The 20,320-nt window shown below is 42.0% G+C and overlaps 1 protein-coding gene across 11 annotated transcripts in view; it reads right to left on the bottom strand.

The window, feature by feature from the left end:
• shank3b (SH3 and multiple ankyrin repeat domains 3b) overlaps nt 1-20,320 on the bottom strand; it is a 38,057-nt gene that overhangs the window by 9,948 nt on the left and 7,789 nt on the right. For 8 of the 11 annotated variants that reach the window (XR_009207411.1, XM_058417715.1, XM_058417714.1 and 5 more), the window contains exons 2-14: nt 18,870-19,127; nt 16,689-16,892; nt 16,262-16,333; nt 15,245-15,353; nt 13,855-14,006; nt 11,959-12,126; nt 11,736-11,852; nt 6,938-7,015; nt 6,760-6,826; nt 4,611-4,869; nt 3,069-3,232; nt 2,398-2,511; nt 275-350 (exon numbers count right to left, since the gene is read on the bottom strand). Coding sequence is in view for 10 of the 11 variants with exons in the window: in XM_058417715.1 (XP_058273698.1) it covers nt 275-350; nt 2,398-2,511; nt 3,069-3,232; nt 4,611-4,869; nt 6,760-6,826; nt 6,938-7,015; nt 11,736-11,852; nt 11,959-12,126; nt 13,855-14,006; nt 15,245-15,353; nt 16,262-16,333; nt 16,689-16,892; nt 18,870-19,070 (1,781 nt within the window). In the remaining variant the exon portion in view is untranslated. The remainder of the gene's footprint in view (nt 1-274; nt 351-2,397; nt 2,512-3,068; nt 3,233-4,610; nt 4,870-6,759; nt 6,827-6,937; nt 7,016-11,735; nt 11,853-11,958; nt 12,127-13,854; nt 14,007-15,244; nt 15,354-16,261; nt 16,334-16,688; nt 16,893-18,869; nt 19,128-20,320) is intronic. The other 3 variants (XM_058417716.1, XM_058417722.1, XM_058417721.1) reach the window with 1 other exon arrangement.

The following is a 20,320-nucleotide window of genomic DNA, read 5'->3' as shown; positions in this document are numbered from 1 at the left end:
AAGTCTAAAGTTCTCATATCTTTCATGGAAATACTCGGGTTGTATCTCTTTGTGTATTGTGATTGCACTGGTTTTCATATTTCTATACAACATGACAATTCCCACCTTTTAAAAAGCACAATATCAAGCATGTGTACAGTAAATATGAGCGTTCAGGGGTTTTTTAGATGATTTTTACCGTGATATAACTGTTTGCTGTTTGCACTATACTACGTTTCAAACCTGGAATTTAGAGAGAGACGAGAAGAAAGCAGTGGAATGAGAGATTGTGTACCTGTAGGAGGTATAATTATCATAGGATCCGACAGTGTAATGCCTGAAAAGCCTCTTGGTGCGATCTTCTCTTGTTTCTGCAAAACAGATCCATTTCGCATGTGGCAGCATACTGAATACTAAATCATGTTTAATGATTAGTGCATGAATTCAACCACATGCTATAAAATGGTGGACTGGAAAAATTCATTGGATGTCACTGTTCTAGTAAACCGACAAAAATGATGACAAAATCCTTTTACAACATCATGTGAGGAGCCTGGTCAAATTTATCATTTTTTTAAAAACCAATTTATAGTAGTTGCTTTTAGATCACCAGTGTACTGATGCCTTTCAGAAGAATTGCGATTAAATCTATCGATGCAATTTCCCCCTTTTTCACTTTTGGAAGTAACCAGATTTCAAAATGCTAGAACGTCTTGTTGAGAAACATAGAAAACATTAGCATATCAACGTTTTTCTTTCCACACAGATTCTTTTTCTATATTTTTTCATGTCTAAGCTTGAAAGAGGGGATTTCCAATGACATCAAGAATGAAACCGAGGTGACATCAATAATGTTTACCCAGTCCAAGTAAAAGTCACAGTTTTTTTTATCTTTGGTAAAATTGGCCAATTTTCCAAGTTCTAGAATGCAGTATGGGTTAAGGGTAGGGTTAGGGGGTAGGGTTTGAATGCAGTATGGGTTAGGGTTAGAATGCATTATGGGTTAGGGTTAGAATGTAGTATAGATTAGGGTTAGAATGCAGTATGGGTTAGGGTTAGAATGCAGTATGGGTTAGGGTTAGAATGCAGTATGGGTTAGGGGTTAGGGATTACCTCTAGAATGCAATATAGGTTAGGGTTAGAATGGAGTATGGATTAGGGTTAGAATGCAGTATGGGTTAGGGTTAGAATGCAGCATGGGTTAGGGTTAGAATGCAGTATGGGTTAGGGTTAGAATGCAGCATGGGTTAGGGTTAGAATGCAGTATGGGTTAGGGGTTAGGGATTACCTATAGAATGTAGTATAGGTTGGGGTTAGAATGGAGTATGGATTAGAGTTAGAATGCAGTATGGATTAGGGTTAGAATGCAGTATGGATTAGGGTTAGAATGCAGTATGGGTTAGGGGTTAGGGATTACCTCTAGAATGTAGTATCGGTTAGGGTTAGAATGGAGTATGGATTAGGGGTTAGGGATTAGCTCTAGAATGCAGTATGGGTTAGGGGTTAGCTCTAGAATGCAGTATGGGTTAGAGTTAGGGTTAGGGGTTAGCTCTAGAATGCAGTATGGGTTAGGGGTTAGCTCTAGAATGCAGTATGGGTTAGAGTTAGGGTTAGGGATTAGCTCTAGAATGCAGTATGGGTTAGGGGTTAGCTCTAGAATGCAGTATGGGTTAGGGGTTAGCTCTAGAATGCAGTATATGTTAGAGTTATGGGTTAGCTCTAGAATGTATTATGGGTTAGGGGTTAGCTCTAGAATGTATTATGGGTTAGGGGTTAGCTCTAGAATGCAGTATTGGTTAGGGTTACCTCTTGAATGCAGTATGGGTTAGGGTTAGCTCTAGAATGCAGTATGGGTTAGGGTTAGCTCTAGAATGCAGTATTGGTTAGGGTTACCTCTTGAATGCAGTATGGGTTAGGGGTTAGCTCTAGAATGCAGTATATGTTAGAGTTATGGGTTAGCTCTAGAATGTATTATGGGTTAGGGGTTAGCTCTAGAATGTATTATGGGTTAGGGGTTAGCTCTAGAATGCAGTATGGGTTAGGGTTAGCTCTAGAATGCAGTATGGGTTAGGGTTAGCTCTAGAATGCAGTATTGGTTAGGGTTACCTCTTGAATGCAGTATGGGTTAGGGTTAGCTCTAGAATGCAGTATGGGTTAGGGTTAGCTCTAGAATGCAGTATGGGTTAGGGTTAGCTCTAGAATGCAGTATGGGTTAGGGTTAGCTCTAGAATGCAGTATGGGTTAGGGTTAGCTCTAGAATGCAGTATGGGTTAGGGTTAGCTCTAGAATGCAGTATGGGTTAGGGTTAGCTCTAGAATGCAGTATGGGTTAGGGTTAGCTCTAGAATGCAGTATGGGTTAGGGTTAGCTCTAGAATACAGTATATCATAGATGTGTATGTGTGTATGTAAGTTCTAACCTAGTCGTGGGTCGTACTGTCTGAGCTGAACCTCCTCTACGCAGTGTGCAGGAAACCAACCGGTTCGTCCTTTAACTGAGCCTTCCCAGAATCCTCCTTCACCTATGCTCAGCACTAGGAGAAAAATTGGGTCATCAAATATGGTGTCACCAGTTTTATCAAGATTGCAGAGAAAAAAAGCTTGTGTCCTATTAAACCCCTTAAATGTCTTAAAATTATTGCTATTACAAATGACAAAAGTTGAGGAATATGAGTGCTGAAAGTTTAAGGGGTTAAAAGAAGTAAGGTAGACAGCCTTTATAATCATTATCATATATCTGTAAATCTTTTCTTCACATATACCAGCTTGGAATGAAGTTAGGATCAGAGCGTAGCCGTGCTACGGCTTCCCTGGAGCAGAAAAGGCTAATTAACAAACCCAGCCTTAACTGCTGAGCCGCTCTGTGACTGCCCTGCTTATATAAAGGCGTATACTCTATAATCAGTTGTCACACTACTAAATAACATTCTGCACTTTCATTATATAATTGAATCATTCTAATCATTCTAAAGCTAAGTTTCAGCTGGTTTGGGATTTATATGCAGTATATTTTATCACAACAGTGGCAACCTGCTTTGGAACACTGTATACAGGTACAGATGCTCCCAACATACTGGAAAAACAGACTGACCTTTGACCCTCTCCCCGCGGTTGAGTGTGATCTCACCCTCACCCTGCGGAGTGTGTGAGCTGACAGCGATGAAGGTACGGCCAGGCACCGCGCTGTAGAGCCTCCGCTTTGGCCCTCGGGATACAGCAGGGGGACTGGGATCCCTTTGCACAGGGCTGCCAGGGCTTCAACACACACACATACACACACACACACATAGAGAGACACACACAAATACACACACATGACGTGTCCGAACTGGAGCCTTGAGTAGATTTTAAAGAGATGAACATTCTTATGTGATGAAATTTGGTGCAAATTTATAAACATTTACACAATCATAGCAGAGGTGTAGTTTTTTACGTTGGCTACTTTAGCACATTTGTGAGAAATTAATCTGCACTTGTTTGATATAAAGAGGTCATTTATTGCCTGTGCATTGAAATGCGAAATGAAATGAAAACAATGAAAAGTCTGAATCGCTTGACTCGACTCCATCTTCTCTGCTACATGGAGACATGTAGAAAACGTGAACATGGCTGATAACCTGAGCTCAGGATTGAACCTACAGACCCTGCAGCAGCGGCGCCATCACCAGGTATGCAAGGGATTTAATCCAAACCTCAGAAAAACTCAAAGAAAAAACAAGTAGGCCTATCAATCACGTCCATTTAAATCTAATGCCAAGATTAATTCTACATTTTCTCTTATCTGTAAAGTTCTAAACCATCTGTAGGTGGAAAGTTCTGGAATAATTCTAAAGTGTCTGTTGGTGAGAATTTCTAACCTTTTCTATAGGTTGAATGTTCTGGAATAATACTAAACTTTCTGTAGGTGGAAAGTTCTGGAATATAATTCTAAACTTTTTGTAGGTGGAAAATTCAGGAATACTTCCATAGTTTCTACTGATGGAAAGTTCTAGAACGAAATTCTAAACTTTTCTATAAGTTAAACATTTTGGAATAATTCCAGACCACCTGTAGGTGGAACGTTCTGGAATAATTCTAAACTTTCTGTTGGAGAGAAATTCTAAACTTTCTGTTGGTGGAAAATTCTGGAATAATTCTAAACTTTATGTTGGTGGAAAATTCTGGAATAATTCTAAACTTTCTGTTGGTGAGAAATTCTAAACTTTCTGTTGGTGGAAAGTTCTGGAATAATTCTAAACTTTATGTTGGTGGAAAATTCTGGAATAATTCTAAACTTTCTGTTGGTGAGAAATTCTAAACTTTCTGTTGGTGGAAAGTTCTGGAATAATTCTAAACTTTCTGTAGGTGGAAAATTCAGGAAAATTCTATACTTTCTATTGACTGAAAGTTTTGGAATAATTCTAAACCTTTCTATAAGTTGAACATTTTGGAATAATTCTAAACCTGTTGGTTAAAAGTTCTGGAATAAAAGCTCTGTGCCTCTGATAATAATACAAAATACTTTATTGTTATAAATTATTGCACACATTTAAATATTGAGGCTAATATTTGAATATATGAAGTAATAAAGTGGTCCACAGAATTTTTTTCCAGGTAAAGCAGTGAAACATTTGAAACCCCCGCTGAAGAGTACCTGAGATGGCCACGGGTGTGTCTCCTGAGGCTGCGTGTGTGTCCTCCCTGTGGGCTGTGTGGGCTCGGTACGGTGTTATCAGGCTCCAGAGGGGGCAGGCTGTGTAGTGAAGGGGCTGGAGAGGGTGCGGGCAGACTCTCGTCCAGTGCGTTATCGCTGGCCGAACGCATCAGGGAGCGGCGTGGGGACACACACACCCCACGGCGCCGAGACGAGTATGAGGGACTCTCCCTGAAAGGCACTGTAACAGAGAGACAGTCTCACACACATACACACCATCGACTCACGGTCACGTACGCATACACAGAGTCGAGAGTCTGTGTATTCTCTGTCGGTTTCCGGCAGACATTTAGCGGAGATGACAAACATGCAAGTAACACGCATTTTACAACACACTCTCACATACACACACATATATACACACACACACACGCACACACACACCAACAACTATGACAAAGTGTATGTATCTGGGCATTATTCAACATGCCTTGACTGGTCCACAAGGCCACCTTTCAGTCACTGGAAGAATTTTCTATTTATTTGAATATTAGAACGTCTCAAGACATTAAGAATGATGCCCTTGTTTAGTGGTCGAGAGATTCTACAAAAGAATCACAAAATTTTTGCAAAGGGATTGAACAGGTGTTACAGAAAAGAGTCATGGACAACCCAGAGATTGAGCAGAGAAATCTTTAGGATACAGAGAATACACAGAAAACACATATCATACACACACACAAACATATACACATACACACACACACACACAAACACACAGACCATATAGAGATTACAAACAGATGACTCACAGATTACATTAAGGTCACATGGAGGAGCAGTGAGAGTTACAATGAGAGCACACACAGATCATAAAGACGCTGTGTAACGATGGTGTAATGTCCGATACACCGTTGAAGCAGAGATTAAACACGCATTCCATTATTCTGTTCAACTTTCTTTGTTTAATCCACATTCGAGACTTTATAATTAACAGTCAAGAAATCATCGATTTTCAAAACGCAGCCCGTCAACTGAGTCTGAACAACAGCGTCGCTGAGTTTAATTCTCAAATCCGATTGGTCAGAAGATGCTGGCTTGAATCATTGAATTCAGATGTTGTTTTTCAGGTGTTGAGCTCGGCCCCTTAGTTCCAGTGAAAGGAACTCTTAATGCTTCAGCTTCATACCAAGACATTTTGGACAAGTTCATGTTCCCAACTTTGTGGGAACAGTTTGGGGATGACCCCTTCCTCTTCCAACATGACTGTACACCAGTGCACAAAGCAAGGTCCATAAAGACATGGATGAGTGAGTTTGGTGTGGAGGAACTTAACTGGCCTGCACAGAGTCCTGACCTCAACCCCATAGAACACCTTTGGGATGAATTAGAGTGGAGACTGAGAGCCAGACCTTCTCGTCCAACATCAGTGCCTGACCTCACAAATGCGCTTCAAGAGGAACGGTCAAAAATTCCCATAAACACACTCCTAAACCTTGTGGACAGCCTTCCCAGAAGAGTTGAAGCTGTTATAGCTGCAAAGGGCGGAACAACTCCATATTACATTCATGTGCATGTAAAGGCAGACGTCCCAGTCTTGGCCTGGCTCACAGTCTCTGCTCTAATTCATCCCAAAGGTGTTCTAAAGGTGTTCTAGTTCCTTTCCCTGGAACTAAGGGGCCAAGCCCAACCCCTGAAACACACCTGAATTCAATGATTTGGAGGGGTGTCCCCATATAGTGTATGTACTTTAACTATTACATACATGACATTAGCACAGAGATAAACATTCACTGATGTGTTAAGAATCTGTCTTTGTGACTATACCCGGTTTGTCTATAGTAGCAGAATCTAAATTAAACGCTATCTTTCATTCTTTAAATGGAGCAAATTAATTACAGTGAAATGTTTTAGCTGGAAATCTGGGCTGGATGAAATCGCTGATATTCTATAAGCAGAAAAAATGGAAAAATCGGAGAGCACATAGAAAGCAAAATAGCACATAGGGGCTGAAACATGTATGGAACAGCGATCTTGCATTAACAAAGGTTTTGATTGCGTTTTTTTTGTGCAATCAATTCAGCAAGAACGACATTTTACACCTCATGCTACAAGAACTAGAACTCAAGAAGGTCAAAGTATGTCTTACCTACGTCTGAGGTTTTATGGATCTTGATGATCTCAGCCAGGTCAAAGTTCCCTGCGATGATGGCCACCTACAGGTATGTTCAAGATTTTTTTTTATTGTGCCCAATCATGTCATCATAAATTCATGATTCAGGCAAAAATGTAAGTTTTAAAAGTATAAATTCCTCGAGGCAGGCTACCTGGAATGCTGTCTGGTTGTTGTAGTTCTTGATGTCTTTATTTGCTCCGCGAAATAGCAACACTCGGGCACATCCGTCCTGTGCAGACGGGAAACGTGTGGGATGGGATAGAGGTGAAGGATGGAAGCGTGGAGAGAAGGGAGAGAGGAGAGGGTAGACTGGTGTAGGATCAGAGGATAAAGGCATATACACAGCTTTAAAGCAGGAGACTCACGCATACCGAACCATTCATGCATACCGAACCATTCTTTCATACAACAGCATGAAATACAAGCTGATATCATTTATTGAATTATTTGGTTGTAAGTGTTCTTACAAACCAAGAGTGATCTTTACATTAAACCCATTAAAATCGAAGTGACCATGTCATTAATCAGGATTATAATAATAACAATTTATACCGCTGTTGAATTCTTCAGTCTTATTGGCCAGAAGATGCTGGTTCATTTGCTGTAATGTTGTAATATGCTATCGTTTCTATGGTAACAACAAACGCAAGGATGTTTCGATGAAATGAGTGTGTGTATGAGCGAGTGAACAAGTGTATGAGTGAGTGTGTGAGTGAGAGTGTGAGTGTGTGAGTGAATGAGTGAGTGAGTGAACGAGTGAGTGAGTGAGTGAGTGAGTGTGAGTGAGTGAGTGAGTGAGTGAGTGTGAGTGAGTGAGTGTGAGTGAGTGAGTGAGTGAGTGAGTGAGTGAGTGAGTGTGAGTGAGTGAGTGAGTGTGAGTGAGTGAGTGTGAGTGAGTGAGTGAGTGAGTGAGTGAGTGAGTGAGTGAGTGAGTGAGTGAGTGAGTGAGTGTGAGTGAGTGAGTGAGTGAGTGAGTGTGAGTGAGTGAGTGAGTGAGTGAGTGAGTGAGAGTGAGTGAGTGAGTGTGAGTGAGTGAGTGAACAAGTGAGTGAGTGAGTGAGTGAACAAGTGAGTGAGTGAGTGAACAAGTGAGTGAGTGAGGGAGTGAGGGAGTGTGTGAGCAAGTAAGTGAGTGATTGAGTGAGTGAGTGTATGGGTGTTTGAGGGAGTGAATGAGTGAGTGAGTGAGTGTATGGGTGTTTGAGGGAGTGAATGAGTGAGTGAGTGAGTGAGTGTATGGGTGTTTGAGGGAGTGAGTGAGTGAGTGAGTGAGTGAGTGAGTGAGTGAGTGAGTGAGTGTATGGGTGTTTGAGGGAGTGAATGAGTGAGTGAGTGAGTGAGTGTATGGGTGTTTGAGGGAGTGAATGAGTGAGTATATGGGTGTTTGAGGGAGTGAGTGAGTATATGGGTGTTTGAGGGAGTGAGTGAGTGAGTATATGGGTGTTTGAGGGAGTGAGTGAGTGAGTGTATGGGTGTTTGAGGGAGTGAGTGAGTGAGTATATGGGTGTTTGAGGGAATGAGTGAGTGAGTATATGGGTGTTTGAGGGAGTGAGTGAGTGAGTATATGGGTGTTTGAGGGAGTGAGTGAGTGAGTATATGGGTGTTTGAGGGAGTGAGTGAGTGAGTATATGGGTGTTTGAGGGAATGAGTGAGTGAGTATATGGGTGTTTGAGGGAGTGAGTGAGTGAGTATATGGGTGTTTGAGGGAGTGAGTGAGTGAGCGTATGGGTGTTTGAGGGAGTGAATGAGTGAGTGAGTGTGTGGGTGTTTGAGGGAGTGAGTGAGTGTATGGGTGTTTGAGGGAGTGAATGAGTGAGTGAGTGTATGGGTGTTTGAGGGAGTGAATGAGTGAGTGAGTGTATGGGTGTTTGAGGGAGTGAGTGAGTGTATGGGTGTTTGAGGGAGTGAATGAGTGAGTGAGTGTGTGGGTGTTTGAGTGAGTGAGTGAGTATATGGGTGTTTGAGGGAGTGAGTGAGTGTATGGGTGTTTGAGGGAGTGAGTGAGTGAGTGTATGGGTGTTTGAGGGAGTGAGTGAGTGAGTGTATGGGTGTTTGAGGGAGTGAGTGAGTGAGTGTATGGGTGTTTGAGGGAGTGAGTGAGTGAGTGTATGGGTGTTTGAGGGAGTGAGTGAGTGTATGGGTGTTTGAGGGAGTGAGTGAGTGTATGGGTGTTTGAGGGAGTGAGTGAGTGTATGGGTGTTTGAGGGAGTGAGTGAGTGAGTGAGTGAGTGTGTGAGCGAGTGAGTGTGTGAGTGAGTGTGTGAGTGAGTGAGTGAGTGTGTGAGTGAGTGAGTGTGTGAGAGAGTGTGTGAGTGAGTGAGTGAGTGTGTGAGTGAGTGAGTGTGTGTGTGAGTGAGTGTGTGAGTGTGTGAGTGAGTGTGTGAGTGAGTGAGTGTGTGAGAGAGTGTGTGAGTGAGTGAGTGAGTGTGTGAGTGAGTGAGTGAGTGTGTGAGTGAGTGTGTGAGTGAGTGTGTGAGTGAGTGAGTGAGTGTGTGAGTGAGTGTGTGAGTGAGTGAGGGAGTGTGTGAGTGAGTGTGTGAGTGAGTGTGTGAGTGAGTGAGGGAGTGTGTGAGTGAGTGTGTGAGTGAGTGTGTGAGTGAGTGAGTGAGTGAGTGAGTGTGTGAGTGAGTGTGTGAGTGAGTGAGTGAGTGTGTGAGTGAGTGTGTGAGTGAGTGAGGGAGTGTGTGAGTGAGTGTGTGAGTGAGTGTGTGAGTGAGTGAGGGAGTGTGTGAGTGAGTGTGTGAGTGAGTGTGTGAGTGAGTGAGTGAGTGAGTGAGTGTGTGAGTGAGTGTGTGAGTGAGTGAGGGAGTGTGTGAGTGAGTGTGTGAGTGAGTGTGTGAGTGTATGAGTGATTGAGGGAGTGAGTGAGTGTGTGAGTGAGTGTGTGAGTGAGTGAGTGAGTGTATGAGTGATTGAGGGAGTGAGTGAGTGTGTGAGTGAGTGAGTGTGTGAGTGAGTGAGTGAGTGAGTGAGTGAGGGAGGGAGGGAGTGAGTGTGTGAGTGTGTGAGTGAGTGTATGGGTGATTGAGGGAGTGAGTGAGTTGGTGAGTGAGTGTGTGAGTGAGTGAGGGAGTGAGTGTGTGAGTGAGTGAGTGAGTGTGTGAGTGAGTGTGTGAGTGTGTGAGTGTATGAGTGATTGAGGGAGTGAGTGAGTGTGTGAGTGAGTGAGTGTGTGAGTGTATGAGTGATTGAGGGAGTGAGTGTGTGAGTGAGTGAGTGAGTGAGTGAGTGTGTGAGTGAGTGTGTGAGTGTATGAGTGATTGAGGGAGTGAGTGTGTGAGTGAGTGAGTGAGTGTATGAGTGATTGAGGGAGTGAGTGTGTGAGTGTGTGAGTGAGTGTGTGAGTGTATGAGTGATTGAGGGAGTGAGTGTGTGAGTGAGTGAGTGAGTGAGTGAGTGAGTGTGTGAGTGAGTGTGTGAGTGAGTGAGTGAGTGAGTGAGTGTGTGAGTGAGTGAGTGTGTGAGTGAGTGAGTGAGTGATGGAGTGAGTGTATGGGTGATTGAGGGAGTGAGTGTGTGAGTGAGTGTGTGAGTGAGTGAGTGAGTGAGTGAGTGTGTGAGTGAGTGAGTGAGTGTGTGAGTGAGTGAGTGAGTGATGGAGTGAGTGTATGAGTGATTGAGGGAGTGAGTGTGTGAGTGAGTGAGTGAGTGAGTGTGTGAGTGTGTGAGTGAGTGAGTGTGTGAGTGAGTGAGGGAGTGAGTGTATGGGTGATTGAGGGAGTGAGTGAGTGAGTGAGTGAGTGTGTGAGTGATTGAGGGAGTGAGTGGGTGTGTGAGTGAGTGTATGGGCGTTTGAGGGAGTGCGTGAGTGAGTGTGTGTATGGGTGATCGAGGGAGTGAGTGAGTGAGGGAGTGTGTGTGTGAGTGTGGGAGTAGGTGTGTGAGTGTGTGAGTGAGTGTGTGAGTGTATGAGTGATTGAGGGAGTGAGTGAGTGTGTGAGTGAGTGAGTGTGTGAGTGTATGAGTGATTGAGGGAGTGAGTGTGTGAGTGAGTGAGTGAGTGAGTGTGTGAGTGAGTGTGTGAGTGTATGAGTGATTGAGGGAGTGAGTGTGTGAGTGAGTGTGTGAGTGAGTGAGTGAGTGTATGAGTGATTGAGGGAGTGAGTGTGTGAGTGTGTGAGTGTGTGAGTGAGTGTGTGAGTGTATGAGTGATTGAGGGAGTGAGTGTGTGAGTGAGTGAGTGAGTGTGTGAGTGAGTGAGTGAGTGAGTGAGTGAGTGAGTGTGTGAGTGAGTGAGTGAGTGTGTGAGTGAGTGAGTGAGTGTGTGAGTGAGTGAGTGAGTGTGTGAGTGAGTGAGTGAGTGAGTGAGGGAGTGAGTGTATGGGTGATTGAGGGAGTGAGTGAGTGAGTGAGTGTGTGAGTGAGTGAGTGAGTGAGTGAGTGTGTGAGTGAGTGAGTGAGTGAGTGTGTGAGTGAGTGAGTGATGGAGTGAGTGTATGAGTGATTGAGGGAGTGAGTGTGTGAGTGAGTGAGTGAGTGAGTGAGTGTGTGAGTGAGTGAGTGATGGAGTGAGTGTATGGGTGATTGAGGGAGTGAGTGTGTGAGTGAGTGTGTGAGTGTATGAGTGATTGAGGGAGTGAGTGAGTGTGTGAGTGAGTGAGTGTGTGAGTGAGTGTGTGAGTGTATGAGTGATTGAGGGAGTGAGTGAGTGTGTGAGTGAGTGTATGGGTGATTGAGGGAGTGAGTGTATGGGTGATTGAGGGAGTGAGTGAGTGTGTGAGTGAGTGTGTGAGTGAGTGTGTGAGTGAGTGTGTGAGTGAGTGTGTGAGTGTATGAGTGATTGAGGGAGTGAGTGTGTGAGTGAGTGTGTGAGTGAGTGTGTGAGTGAGTGAGTGTGTGAGTGAGTGAGTGAGTGTGTGAGTGAGTGTGTGAGTGAGTGTGTGAGTGAGTGTGTGAGTGAGTGTGTGAGTGTATGAGTGAGTGAGTGAGTGAGTAAGGTGTGTATGTACCTGGTTGTAGAGAGCACACAGGTGCAGCGCTGTGTTTCCTGAGGCATTCTGCGCACTCATCTCAGCTCCGTAGAACAACAGGTGCTCGAGGTGCTGCACATTTCCATGTCGACAAGCCTGTGGATCAACACCACCCCCGTACTTCAGTCCCCCTACTGCTGTAGATATAGTGTCAAACATATAGATGTGTATGTGTGTGTGTGTGTGTGTGTGTGTGTGTCACCTGGTGGATCTCCTGCCAGCCATTCTCGTCGCTGTAGCCGAGCTGAGCGTGATCATACAGCAGCAGTTCACAGCAGTACGGGTCGCCCCCCACCATAGCGCTGTGGTACAGAGGAGTGAGCCCACGGCTGTCTTTATAGTCCGGAGACGCTCCCAGATCCAACAGGGTCTGCAAAATACAAGGAAGAAAAAAAGTTTAAAAAAAAAAAAAAAAAGGAAAAACAAAGAGCTCAGTTTTCACTGAGACACAAGTGTAGATTAGCGCTATAACACCTGTGTATGGGGTAATTTAGATGGGCGTAATATTTTTTTTACCCATTTTTCGTGCCGATGAATGAGTCTGCGCTGATGTGGGTGGAGAAACACAACAGGAGATGAATGAACACACAAAAGCACAAAAAAGTCTTTTGTTGCTCTATCAGCCACCAGCTGGTTATTTCTACCGCTAAAATATTGATATGAAATCTTTACATATGTCATGATGAAACTACGCTCAGTTCTTAAACAGAAGTTGATCTGATTAGATCTCGCACCACCAAGCCTCTTACTAGCATTTTCTTTATCCTAGAGTTTGTCCCGCGTAATGGCATTCGATCTGCATGATTTGGCATAGGTTTTATGCCGGATGCCCTTCCTGTCGCAACCCTCCCTTTTTTATCCGGGCTTTGGACCGGCACTGAGAGGTAACTCTTCAGTGGTTGGGGTGACGGAGATGGAGGACACGATGCCAACCCATCACAGGGCACAGTCACAACCACACACACACCACACATGTCTTCGGACTTGGGGAGGAAACTGGAGAACCCAGAGGAAACCTGGGGAACCGAACCCCAAACCCCGGAGGTACAAGACACATATGCTATAAGATATAGACGCATATTTAAATCATGTGTTCAAAACGGTTACAAGTGGAAATATCCATCCAGAAATGTTCTCATGAGAAAGTAAATAAAAATGCTAACTTGCTCGTTTTTAAACATGCTCAAGTATTAAACAGCAAAAGGAACGGTTTTTAAGGTGAAATGAAGTTACTGTCTTGTTTGCGAATCCTAACTGTTATTACGTGTCTATAACATGATTATATGCAAGACTAACTTTAAGTAGTTTGCGTAAGTTGCCAAGACAACTTATGCTAGCTACTGGAATCAGTGCTAGCCTAATCTGGAATTAGCAAAGAAAGCAGACTAAGCTAAATACAGCCAGGTAATGTTAGCAAATTTGCTGGAAGTCACAACTTCCTCCTCAAGTTCAACACTGCAGTCTGGTGGCTGATCCAGAGTCTCTCTCACACACACACATAAAGATAGCGATAGAGCTAGCTCCATTGTGTAGCTTGATGAATTGGCAGTATTCTTAATGTTTTTCACTGATGAGATCATTCACGTATTTTGGAAGTGTAAGGAGAAAACAGTGCCATTTTTAAATGAAATACTACGCATACAAATATCCAGTTACACCAAAATAATACTTAAATACAGTAATGAAGTAAATTTAATCCAGTATTAATCACCCCCGGCACTGAAGCTCACCAAAAACGGATATCAGAGCCCCTGTACTACGTTGGCATTATAACAACGACAGTTATGGGATTGTACATCAGCTAAATGCCACTTTGTTACTCTCACACAAATTTACAACATCTCGTCAAGTCTTAAATCTTTAAGCTCTTTTAGCTATCGAATAAAACCCATTTTTTTGTTTAAACAGTCCCAGTACAATTCCCCTCCTCATGGTTATATTCCTCATGTTTATGAGACATCTGGCTCGAAAGACTTCAGTTAAACACGGAAGAAAGATAACAGCATATCCACACAGATGGTGCTCGCTGCAAATGGGTTTGGACTGTGTGTGTGTAGTGTGTGTGTATTGTGTGTGTAGTGTGTGTATGAAGGCTCACAGTTAGAGCTACGTGGTTGTGCGTCTGTACGGCCTTGTGTAGTGCAGTGATGCCGTCTCTGGTTCTGAAGTCCAGGTGAGCTCCTCCACTCCTCAGAACTTTAATCAGGTCAGCGCTCGATTCCAACTGTGCTGCCAGGGTAAGAGGCGACTCTGTAACACACACACATGCACACACACACACACACACACACACAAACAGATGTCTGGTCTGTTACAACCATTTTGTTGATCTTAGAAATGTTTGCAAATTGTCTCAAGGGTTCTTCTTTCTCTGAAGCATTCTTAAGAGACCTAGCCAGAGAAATCTTGGGTTCTAATAAAAAATTCTAGATTTACTTAATAAAAATATCTAAAAATGGAATTCATTGTTGTTGGGTTCTACACCGATCTTTTTAAGCACTCCCTTCAAGAAAGATTTGGACATTGAATGGAACTGCAATCTTATATATGGAAATCTTATATATGGAAAACTATTGCTATTGGGTTTTACATAGAACTCTTGGTGAAAGAGCCAAAGAACCCATTATTATCTTGAATGGAAGTAGTTAAGTAGCCTTTGTCACATTACTGCACAGTGAAATTCTTTCTTTGCATATCCCTTCCTTGGAGGGTTGGGGTCAGAGCACAGGGTCAGCCATGATGCAGTGGGTTGAAGGCCTTGCTCAAGGGCCCACCAGTGGTAGCTTGGCTCGGGATTCAACCCCAATGTTCCAATCAACAATAACAATAAACAATAACAATAAAGCTTCTTGAATCTTGAATCAACAAGCCAGAGCTTTAACCAAAGAATTTAGTTTTTTTGTTGTTTTCAAGCATTTTCACTTTTAAGTGAAAAATCTAAAGAACCCTTCAGGATTTTGACCCTTTTTCCAGTACACTGGTGTTTCATTCTGCCACCGGAATAGAAATAGACTTACAGGACATAATGAGTTTTCTTTGGGGATGGTTCATATGTTTAATGAAATTAACAAGACTGTGAAAATCTTGAAGAGAAAACTTCTTGTTGCTGCTAGATTCTGTCTAGAAACTGTAAACATTTCCTAAGAAAAAAGATTCAAAGAAAGATTCAAGCACTGGGTAAATAGACTGGATTTGTTCATGCAGTTAACATTTCTAGCTAAAAAAAAAAACCAACCAGAATCTAAAAGGGAATTCTGTTGTTGTTGGAGTAACTACACATGACTTTTAAATCATTTTTTGAGAGAAAGAACCATAAAACAGACGATATGTTCTTTAATAAAACTGGGTTCTTTTGGTGGGTAACATTTCTAGATCTGAAAAACAAATGTTAGATATTAAGTTAAAGAAGCCTTAAATGGAGTAACAATAAAAACAAGCTATTAGAGTCTGGCTAAACATAAAAAAAAAAAAAAAATTCTCGTCCTCACCTCCAGTTTCTACATCATGGAAGTTGGGATCTAGCCCTTTCTCCAGGAACCTGCAGACCTTCTCCACACTCGTCTGCTGAACATACTCCATGAACTTCTTCAGATTGGCCTAAAAGAAAAAAAAGAAAAACCACAGTGTGATAATTAGCGCAATTACAATACTGCCACAAGAATACTGAAATATGCTGAATACGTATAAGAATACTGAAAGGAACGGAATGGAAAAAGGTTTTCCTTTCACAGTGGCATGTTCACATGGAAGTTCACAAGATCTGAACAAGGAGGTGAATATAAAGTCGTACATGAAGGAAAGCTGTGTTTATATTGTACATAATCTATCTATATTCACGCTAATATTTCATTTTCATCTCTTGTGTTTGAACTTTAATTAGAAATAATATAAAATAAATATACATATACATAAATAGAAGTAAAAATAAATACCTGATAAATATGAGAGAGTATATATAAGACATCAGACCTCAACACATCTGTTGCTGGAATGTGAAAAATCCCTTTACAAACTAATTTTCAGTATGTTTTATTGATTACAGAAGACATAAATCAAAAATGTGTCTTCAGACTTGTCCATATTGCCAGAAGATTAAGACTGCTTAAATGGAAAGACCCCCTTTTCCCTACTTTCCTTCATTGGATTAAAGAGATCATGCAGTATCTTAAACTGGAACAAATAAAATACTCTCCTCAAGGGTCTTATCAGAAATTCTATGCAATCTGGCAACCTTTATTGTCATTTGCTGAAAAATACAAGTAGGGAATACAATCCCAAAATATGTAGAATTGTTTATTTTTTTTGTCATTTTTGTACAATTTCATTGATGTCTGCTGGGTAAAGGGTTGGTTTGGGGTATGTTGGTGTACTTTTTCTGTTTTTTCTTGCATATTATAACATATTAAATAAACAGACATTGTTAAAAGAAACGTGTCTATATTATATAATAATTAAAAAAGAATCATGAAGCAACGAACTTATATCCTTTCTGTCAATTGTGTTACCTTAGTGTGAAGTTTGGCTAGTTGCTTGTCGTCCACATGGCTCTGAGTGTAAACACGCCTCTTGTAGCGAAACTGCACGTAGAAAATACACACACACACACACACACACACACACACACACACACACACACATACACACACACAATTAAACAACATTAATAATAAAAACAGAGAGAAAAGACATAAGATGGCAGGCTTTCCATTCCATTTCTAGTGAATTGTGTGTCTCCCACAATTATGTTGACCTTGTGGAGACATTTAGCTGGTTTATTTTTATTTATTTATTTATTACAAAAACCTCATCTTCGTTACAAGCATTAGATTTAACATTAGGTGTATAATAGCATTAATAAGCAGCATTAACAATTATGTCGATGTAAGGATAGTAAAGAAAGATAAACGTGTGTGTGTGTGTGTATATGTATACCTCTAGGTAAGGTACAGGTGTGACAGTAGGGAGAGGATACTCCCTGAGCAGTCTTTCTTCGTCCAGGAACTTGCCGGCTCGGCCGTTGAAAGCCGGGAGGTAGAGGCCATAGTTCAGCACATCAGTCAGGCTCTGGGTCAGAGTAACCAAAACCCGCTGCTTACACACCCACACCGGAGCCTCCAAGTCCAAGCGCAGACACTTCTACACACACAAACACACAAACACTTGATGCTAAGAAACAGAATTCAAACTTTCTGCATCAGTGTTTGGTTTTAGAAATGTATCTCAACATTAAACCTATTTGACTTTTAAGTTCTGTTTATTAACCAAACTAATTACAGGAAGTAGATGTCATTCTACTGCTTCATGTAGGTAAGGAGAATGTATTTATCTAGTTAGTTAACAAATGATATACCAAAACATGCTAGCAAAACAAAGCAAAGCTCCATTTTACTGTTAATGAGTAAAGTCCTTGCACTATCCTTTTATTTGGTCAAGCTCACTGTTTCTTTCTGTAGTCTAAATGGCACAGTTATTTATATCTCCATAGACTGAGAAAGTGAGGATTGCTTTAACAGGTAAAGTAACATCACAGCTAAGAATTACTGCTGTGTTCTTTGAGATAATAGTTCGTATGATTCATGCAGGGTCAGTGTGCAGGTCGAAATGACTGCAGTATCAACTCCAGCTCTCTCTCTTATTCCTATACGTGTGTTTAATAAGTAATCTTGGGCTAGTTTTGTGACTGAAGATGGACCGAACGCCTGAGAAAGGTGTAGCTGGCGAGCTATCGCTAACACACCTGAGGTAATGAAGGTAAGGTGTCATCATTAATTAGACCGATTTCTCAAAATGTCACTCTGCTATCTTGAATAGGTTCATTAAGCTAGTGCTTTTTTAGCACTAAGGCTTCCATAAAAGCTTCCGAAGTACGGTCCTCTTCTGCAGACCGGCTCTTCCTTTACAATCTCTCTCAAATTGATCGACTTTGTTACACTGATAAAAATCACATCTCGACTATATTTATTACTGAGCATTTCTGTAGCATTTAGCGTGTTTGTGTTTGCTCACATGAATCTGAGAATCTAATAGAAACCTCAATAGGGAAACGAATTGCCTATCAATAATGTCAACTTGGACCTAATGGGTTATATGAGTGAAACATTTCAGGAATAAAAAGCTGGAAGGCACCAATAAAGAGGCAAACTATTACTGTGCACATTTAAATAATGAGCCTAAGCTTACATTCATGGGCTTTATTGGGATTTGTTATAGAATTAAAGGGTTTATAAAGGCAAAGTTTTTGAACCGCTGTTTTAAACCAAACATTGGAGGTAAGACCTTCCTAAGAAAAATGGGTTTTTATTTTTTCCCCAACTGCCAGCTCATCTCTATTCTCTGAAGTACATATTTTCTGAATGAGACTGTGCTAAAGGAAATGATAGCCTGTGTGACCCTGCCTTGTGATTGACCTCTGGATTTTTCACCACAGGTCTGTTGAATCTCCATGTCTGAGCGTGTTAGTTCCAGTACACTAGAGTTTCTATAGGAGCTGCTGATTCCTATTGGTGGATGTTACACATATTATGAGCCTAATAATTAGTAAAAATAAAATTTGTTTTTTATTCTACATTGATGGAAGGAGTCACTAGGGTCAGTTTTCCCACATGGGGAAGTCTTTAGGATTGCACTAAAGAAATTGTATTTTTGATCTTATTTAATATGTTAAAGGAAAATATAAGAGGCTGAGTGAAGCTGCTCTAACATTAGTGATAATAGGAACTAACTTGTTTTTTGGATGTTCCACAACATTAAATAATAATAAAAAGGGTCATTCATCAACACTTGTGATCACATGCTTTCGTATTAGAGGAATCAAACATTTTAGGGCTTTGGGCTTGTAACAGTAACTCAGTTACTCAGTTGTTTTCCTATAGCAGTGTTTTATTTCTCATTTGTCTGACGTGAGCAATCCATATGAGAGCCAATGACATGCATAATGAGTACATGGGCATGACAGGAAGATTGGAAAAGGTTGCTTAGGAGTTCATGAGAGAGAGAAAACAGACAGCGTCACGCAGTAGGTCGATGTCATCATAGCTCCTGAACTCACACGGCTCTTCTCAGAACTTTGTTCAGAGGAGGAGGAGGAGAAGAAGAAGAGCTGCACAGACTCACTGTTTGCTGAAGGTCAGGGATTCCGATGCGGATAATGACGGCGTTTCCGTGGAGATCTTCCATGGAATCGTTGGAGACGCCCTTAGACCCCGGAGAGCCACGAATGCTGTCGTCGCCGTGGTTTCCGTTGGTAGGGGCGTGCTGTTGCCGCGGCCTGTCGGGAGCCTCATGTTTGCCGTCGGCAGGTGGACTCATAGGCATGCTCTGGGAATGTGTGTGAGGGTGTTGTGCGCTGCTCAATACGCTGGCCTCACAACCCTACCAACACAACATGCACACACACACACACACATACACACACACACGCACACATGCACACACACAAACACGGTTTCATAATCAGCTTAAAGACATGTCTCTACACTGCAGTATGTGCTCACCATGTACAGCATATTATTTTAATCTGTGTGTGTGTGTGTGTGTGAGAGAGAGAATGAGAGAGAGAGAGAGAGAGAGAGAGAGAGAGAGACAGGTAGAAAAAAAAGGCCTGACGTCTGCCGGTTGTGAGTGGTTGCCATGGACACTGTGAAACAGATCCATTTGGGGGAAAAAATGGAATTTCAGGGAACCCTGTATTACATGTCACCATGGCAACGCTGCACTCTGCTTGTTCTGCTGAGCTACGGCACCTCCACTTCCTTTTTAGACACACACACACACACACCGCACTACACTACATTACACTACACCACACACATGCGGCAAGCGCTTCCATCATGTACCACTCGAACCATTAACATCCACACGAAACTTCAATTTGTACACACACACACACACCTGTTCTGCCACTAGTAACTCATACAGGCACGTCTCCCACCTCCCACACACACTCACATGTGCAATCACACACCCGGTGGCAGCGTATAAGAAAGTCCCTCGCTATTGTCCTGGAAGGCAGAGCGGAAGCCCTCACTTATATAACAGAGCAACGGGAGAACACGGGAGATGGGAAAAAAACAAAAGGCCAAGAGATCAAGAGGCATTAATCATAAACAGCCATCATCAGAACTGTTTCTGATACCTGATAACGGCTTTCACCATAAAACACATCGAATACTTCAAAAATCAACGTATATATGTATATACAGTTCTCTGAAATGAAATGACAATACCTGATTGAAACAAAACCCCACCACAACGCTATAAAGAGCAGTGTGCAGAGAGAAGAACTGCATTAAAATCAATATTTGGTGTGACAACCCGGTTTTTGCATTTTAAATCGAATCAGTTTTCTCAGGAACACTGTCTCACAGTTTAATAAGAAAATCAGCCAGTGACAGCTCTTCTCTACGCCTTCCTCTACGCTGATTACTTCATGTCACATTCTTGAACAAAACACAGCATAATTTTTCTACTGAAAAATCAAATTCTGTAAGCCTAAAACGTGCAAATATGCTTTCGGGTACTATGTTCTAATGCAGAAGACGTTTGCACAATGCTGTAGGGATATA

Source organism: Hemibagrus wyckioides, linkage group LG19 (genome assembly GCF_019097595.1).
Source record: "Hemibagrus wyckioides isolate EC202008001 linkage group LG19, SWU_Hwy_1.0, whole genome shotgun sequence".
In the NCBI taxonomy this organism is placed as follows: Eukaryota; Metazoa; Chordata; class Actinopteri; order Siluriformes; family Bagridae; genus Hemibagrus; species Hemibagrus wyckioides.
Note: the sequence above shows the minus strand (reverse complement) of the source record. Positions and strands in the feature narration are given on the sequence as shown.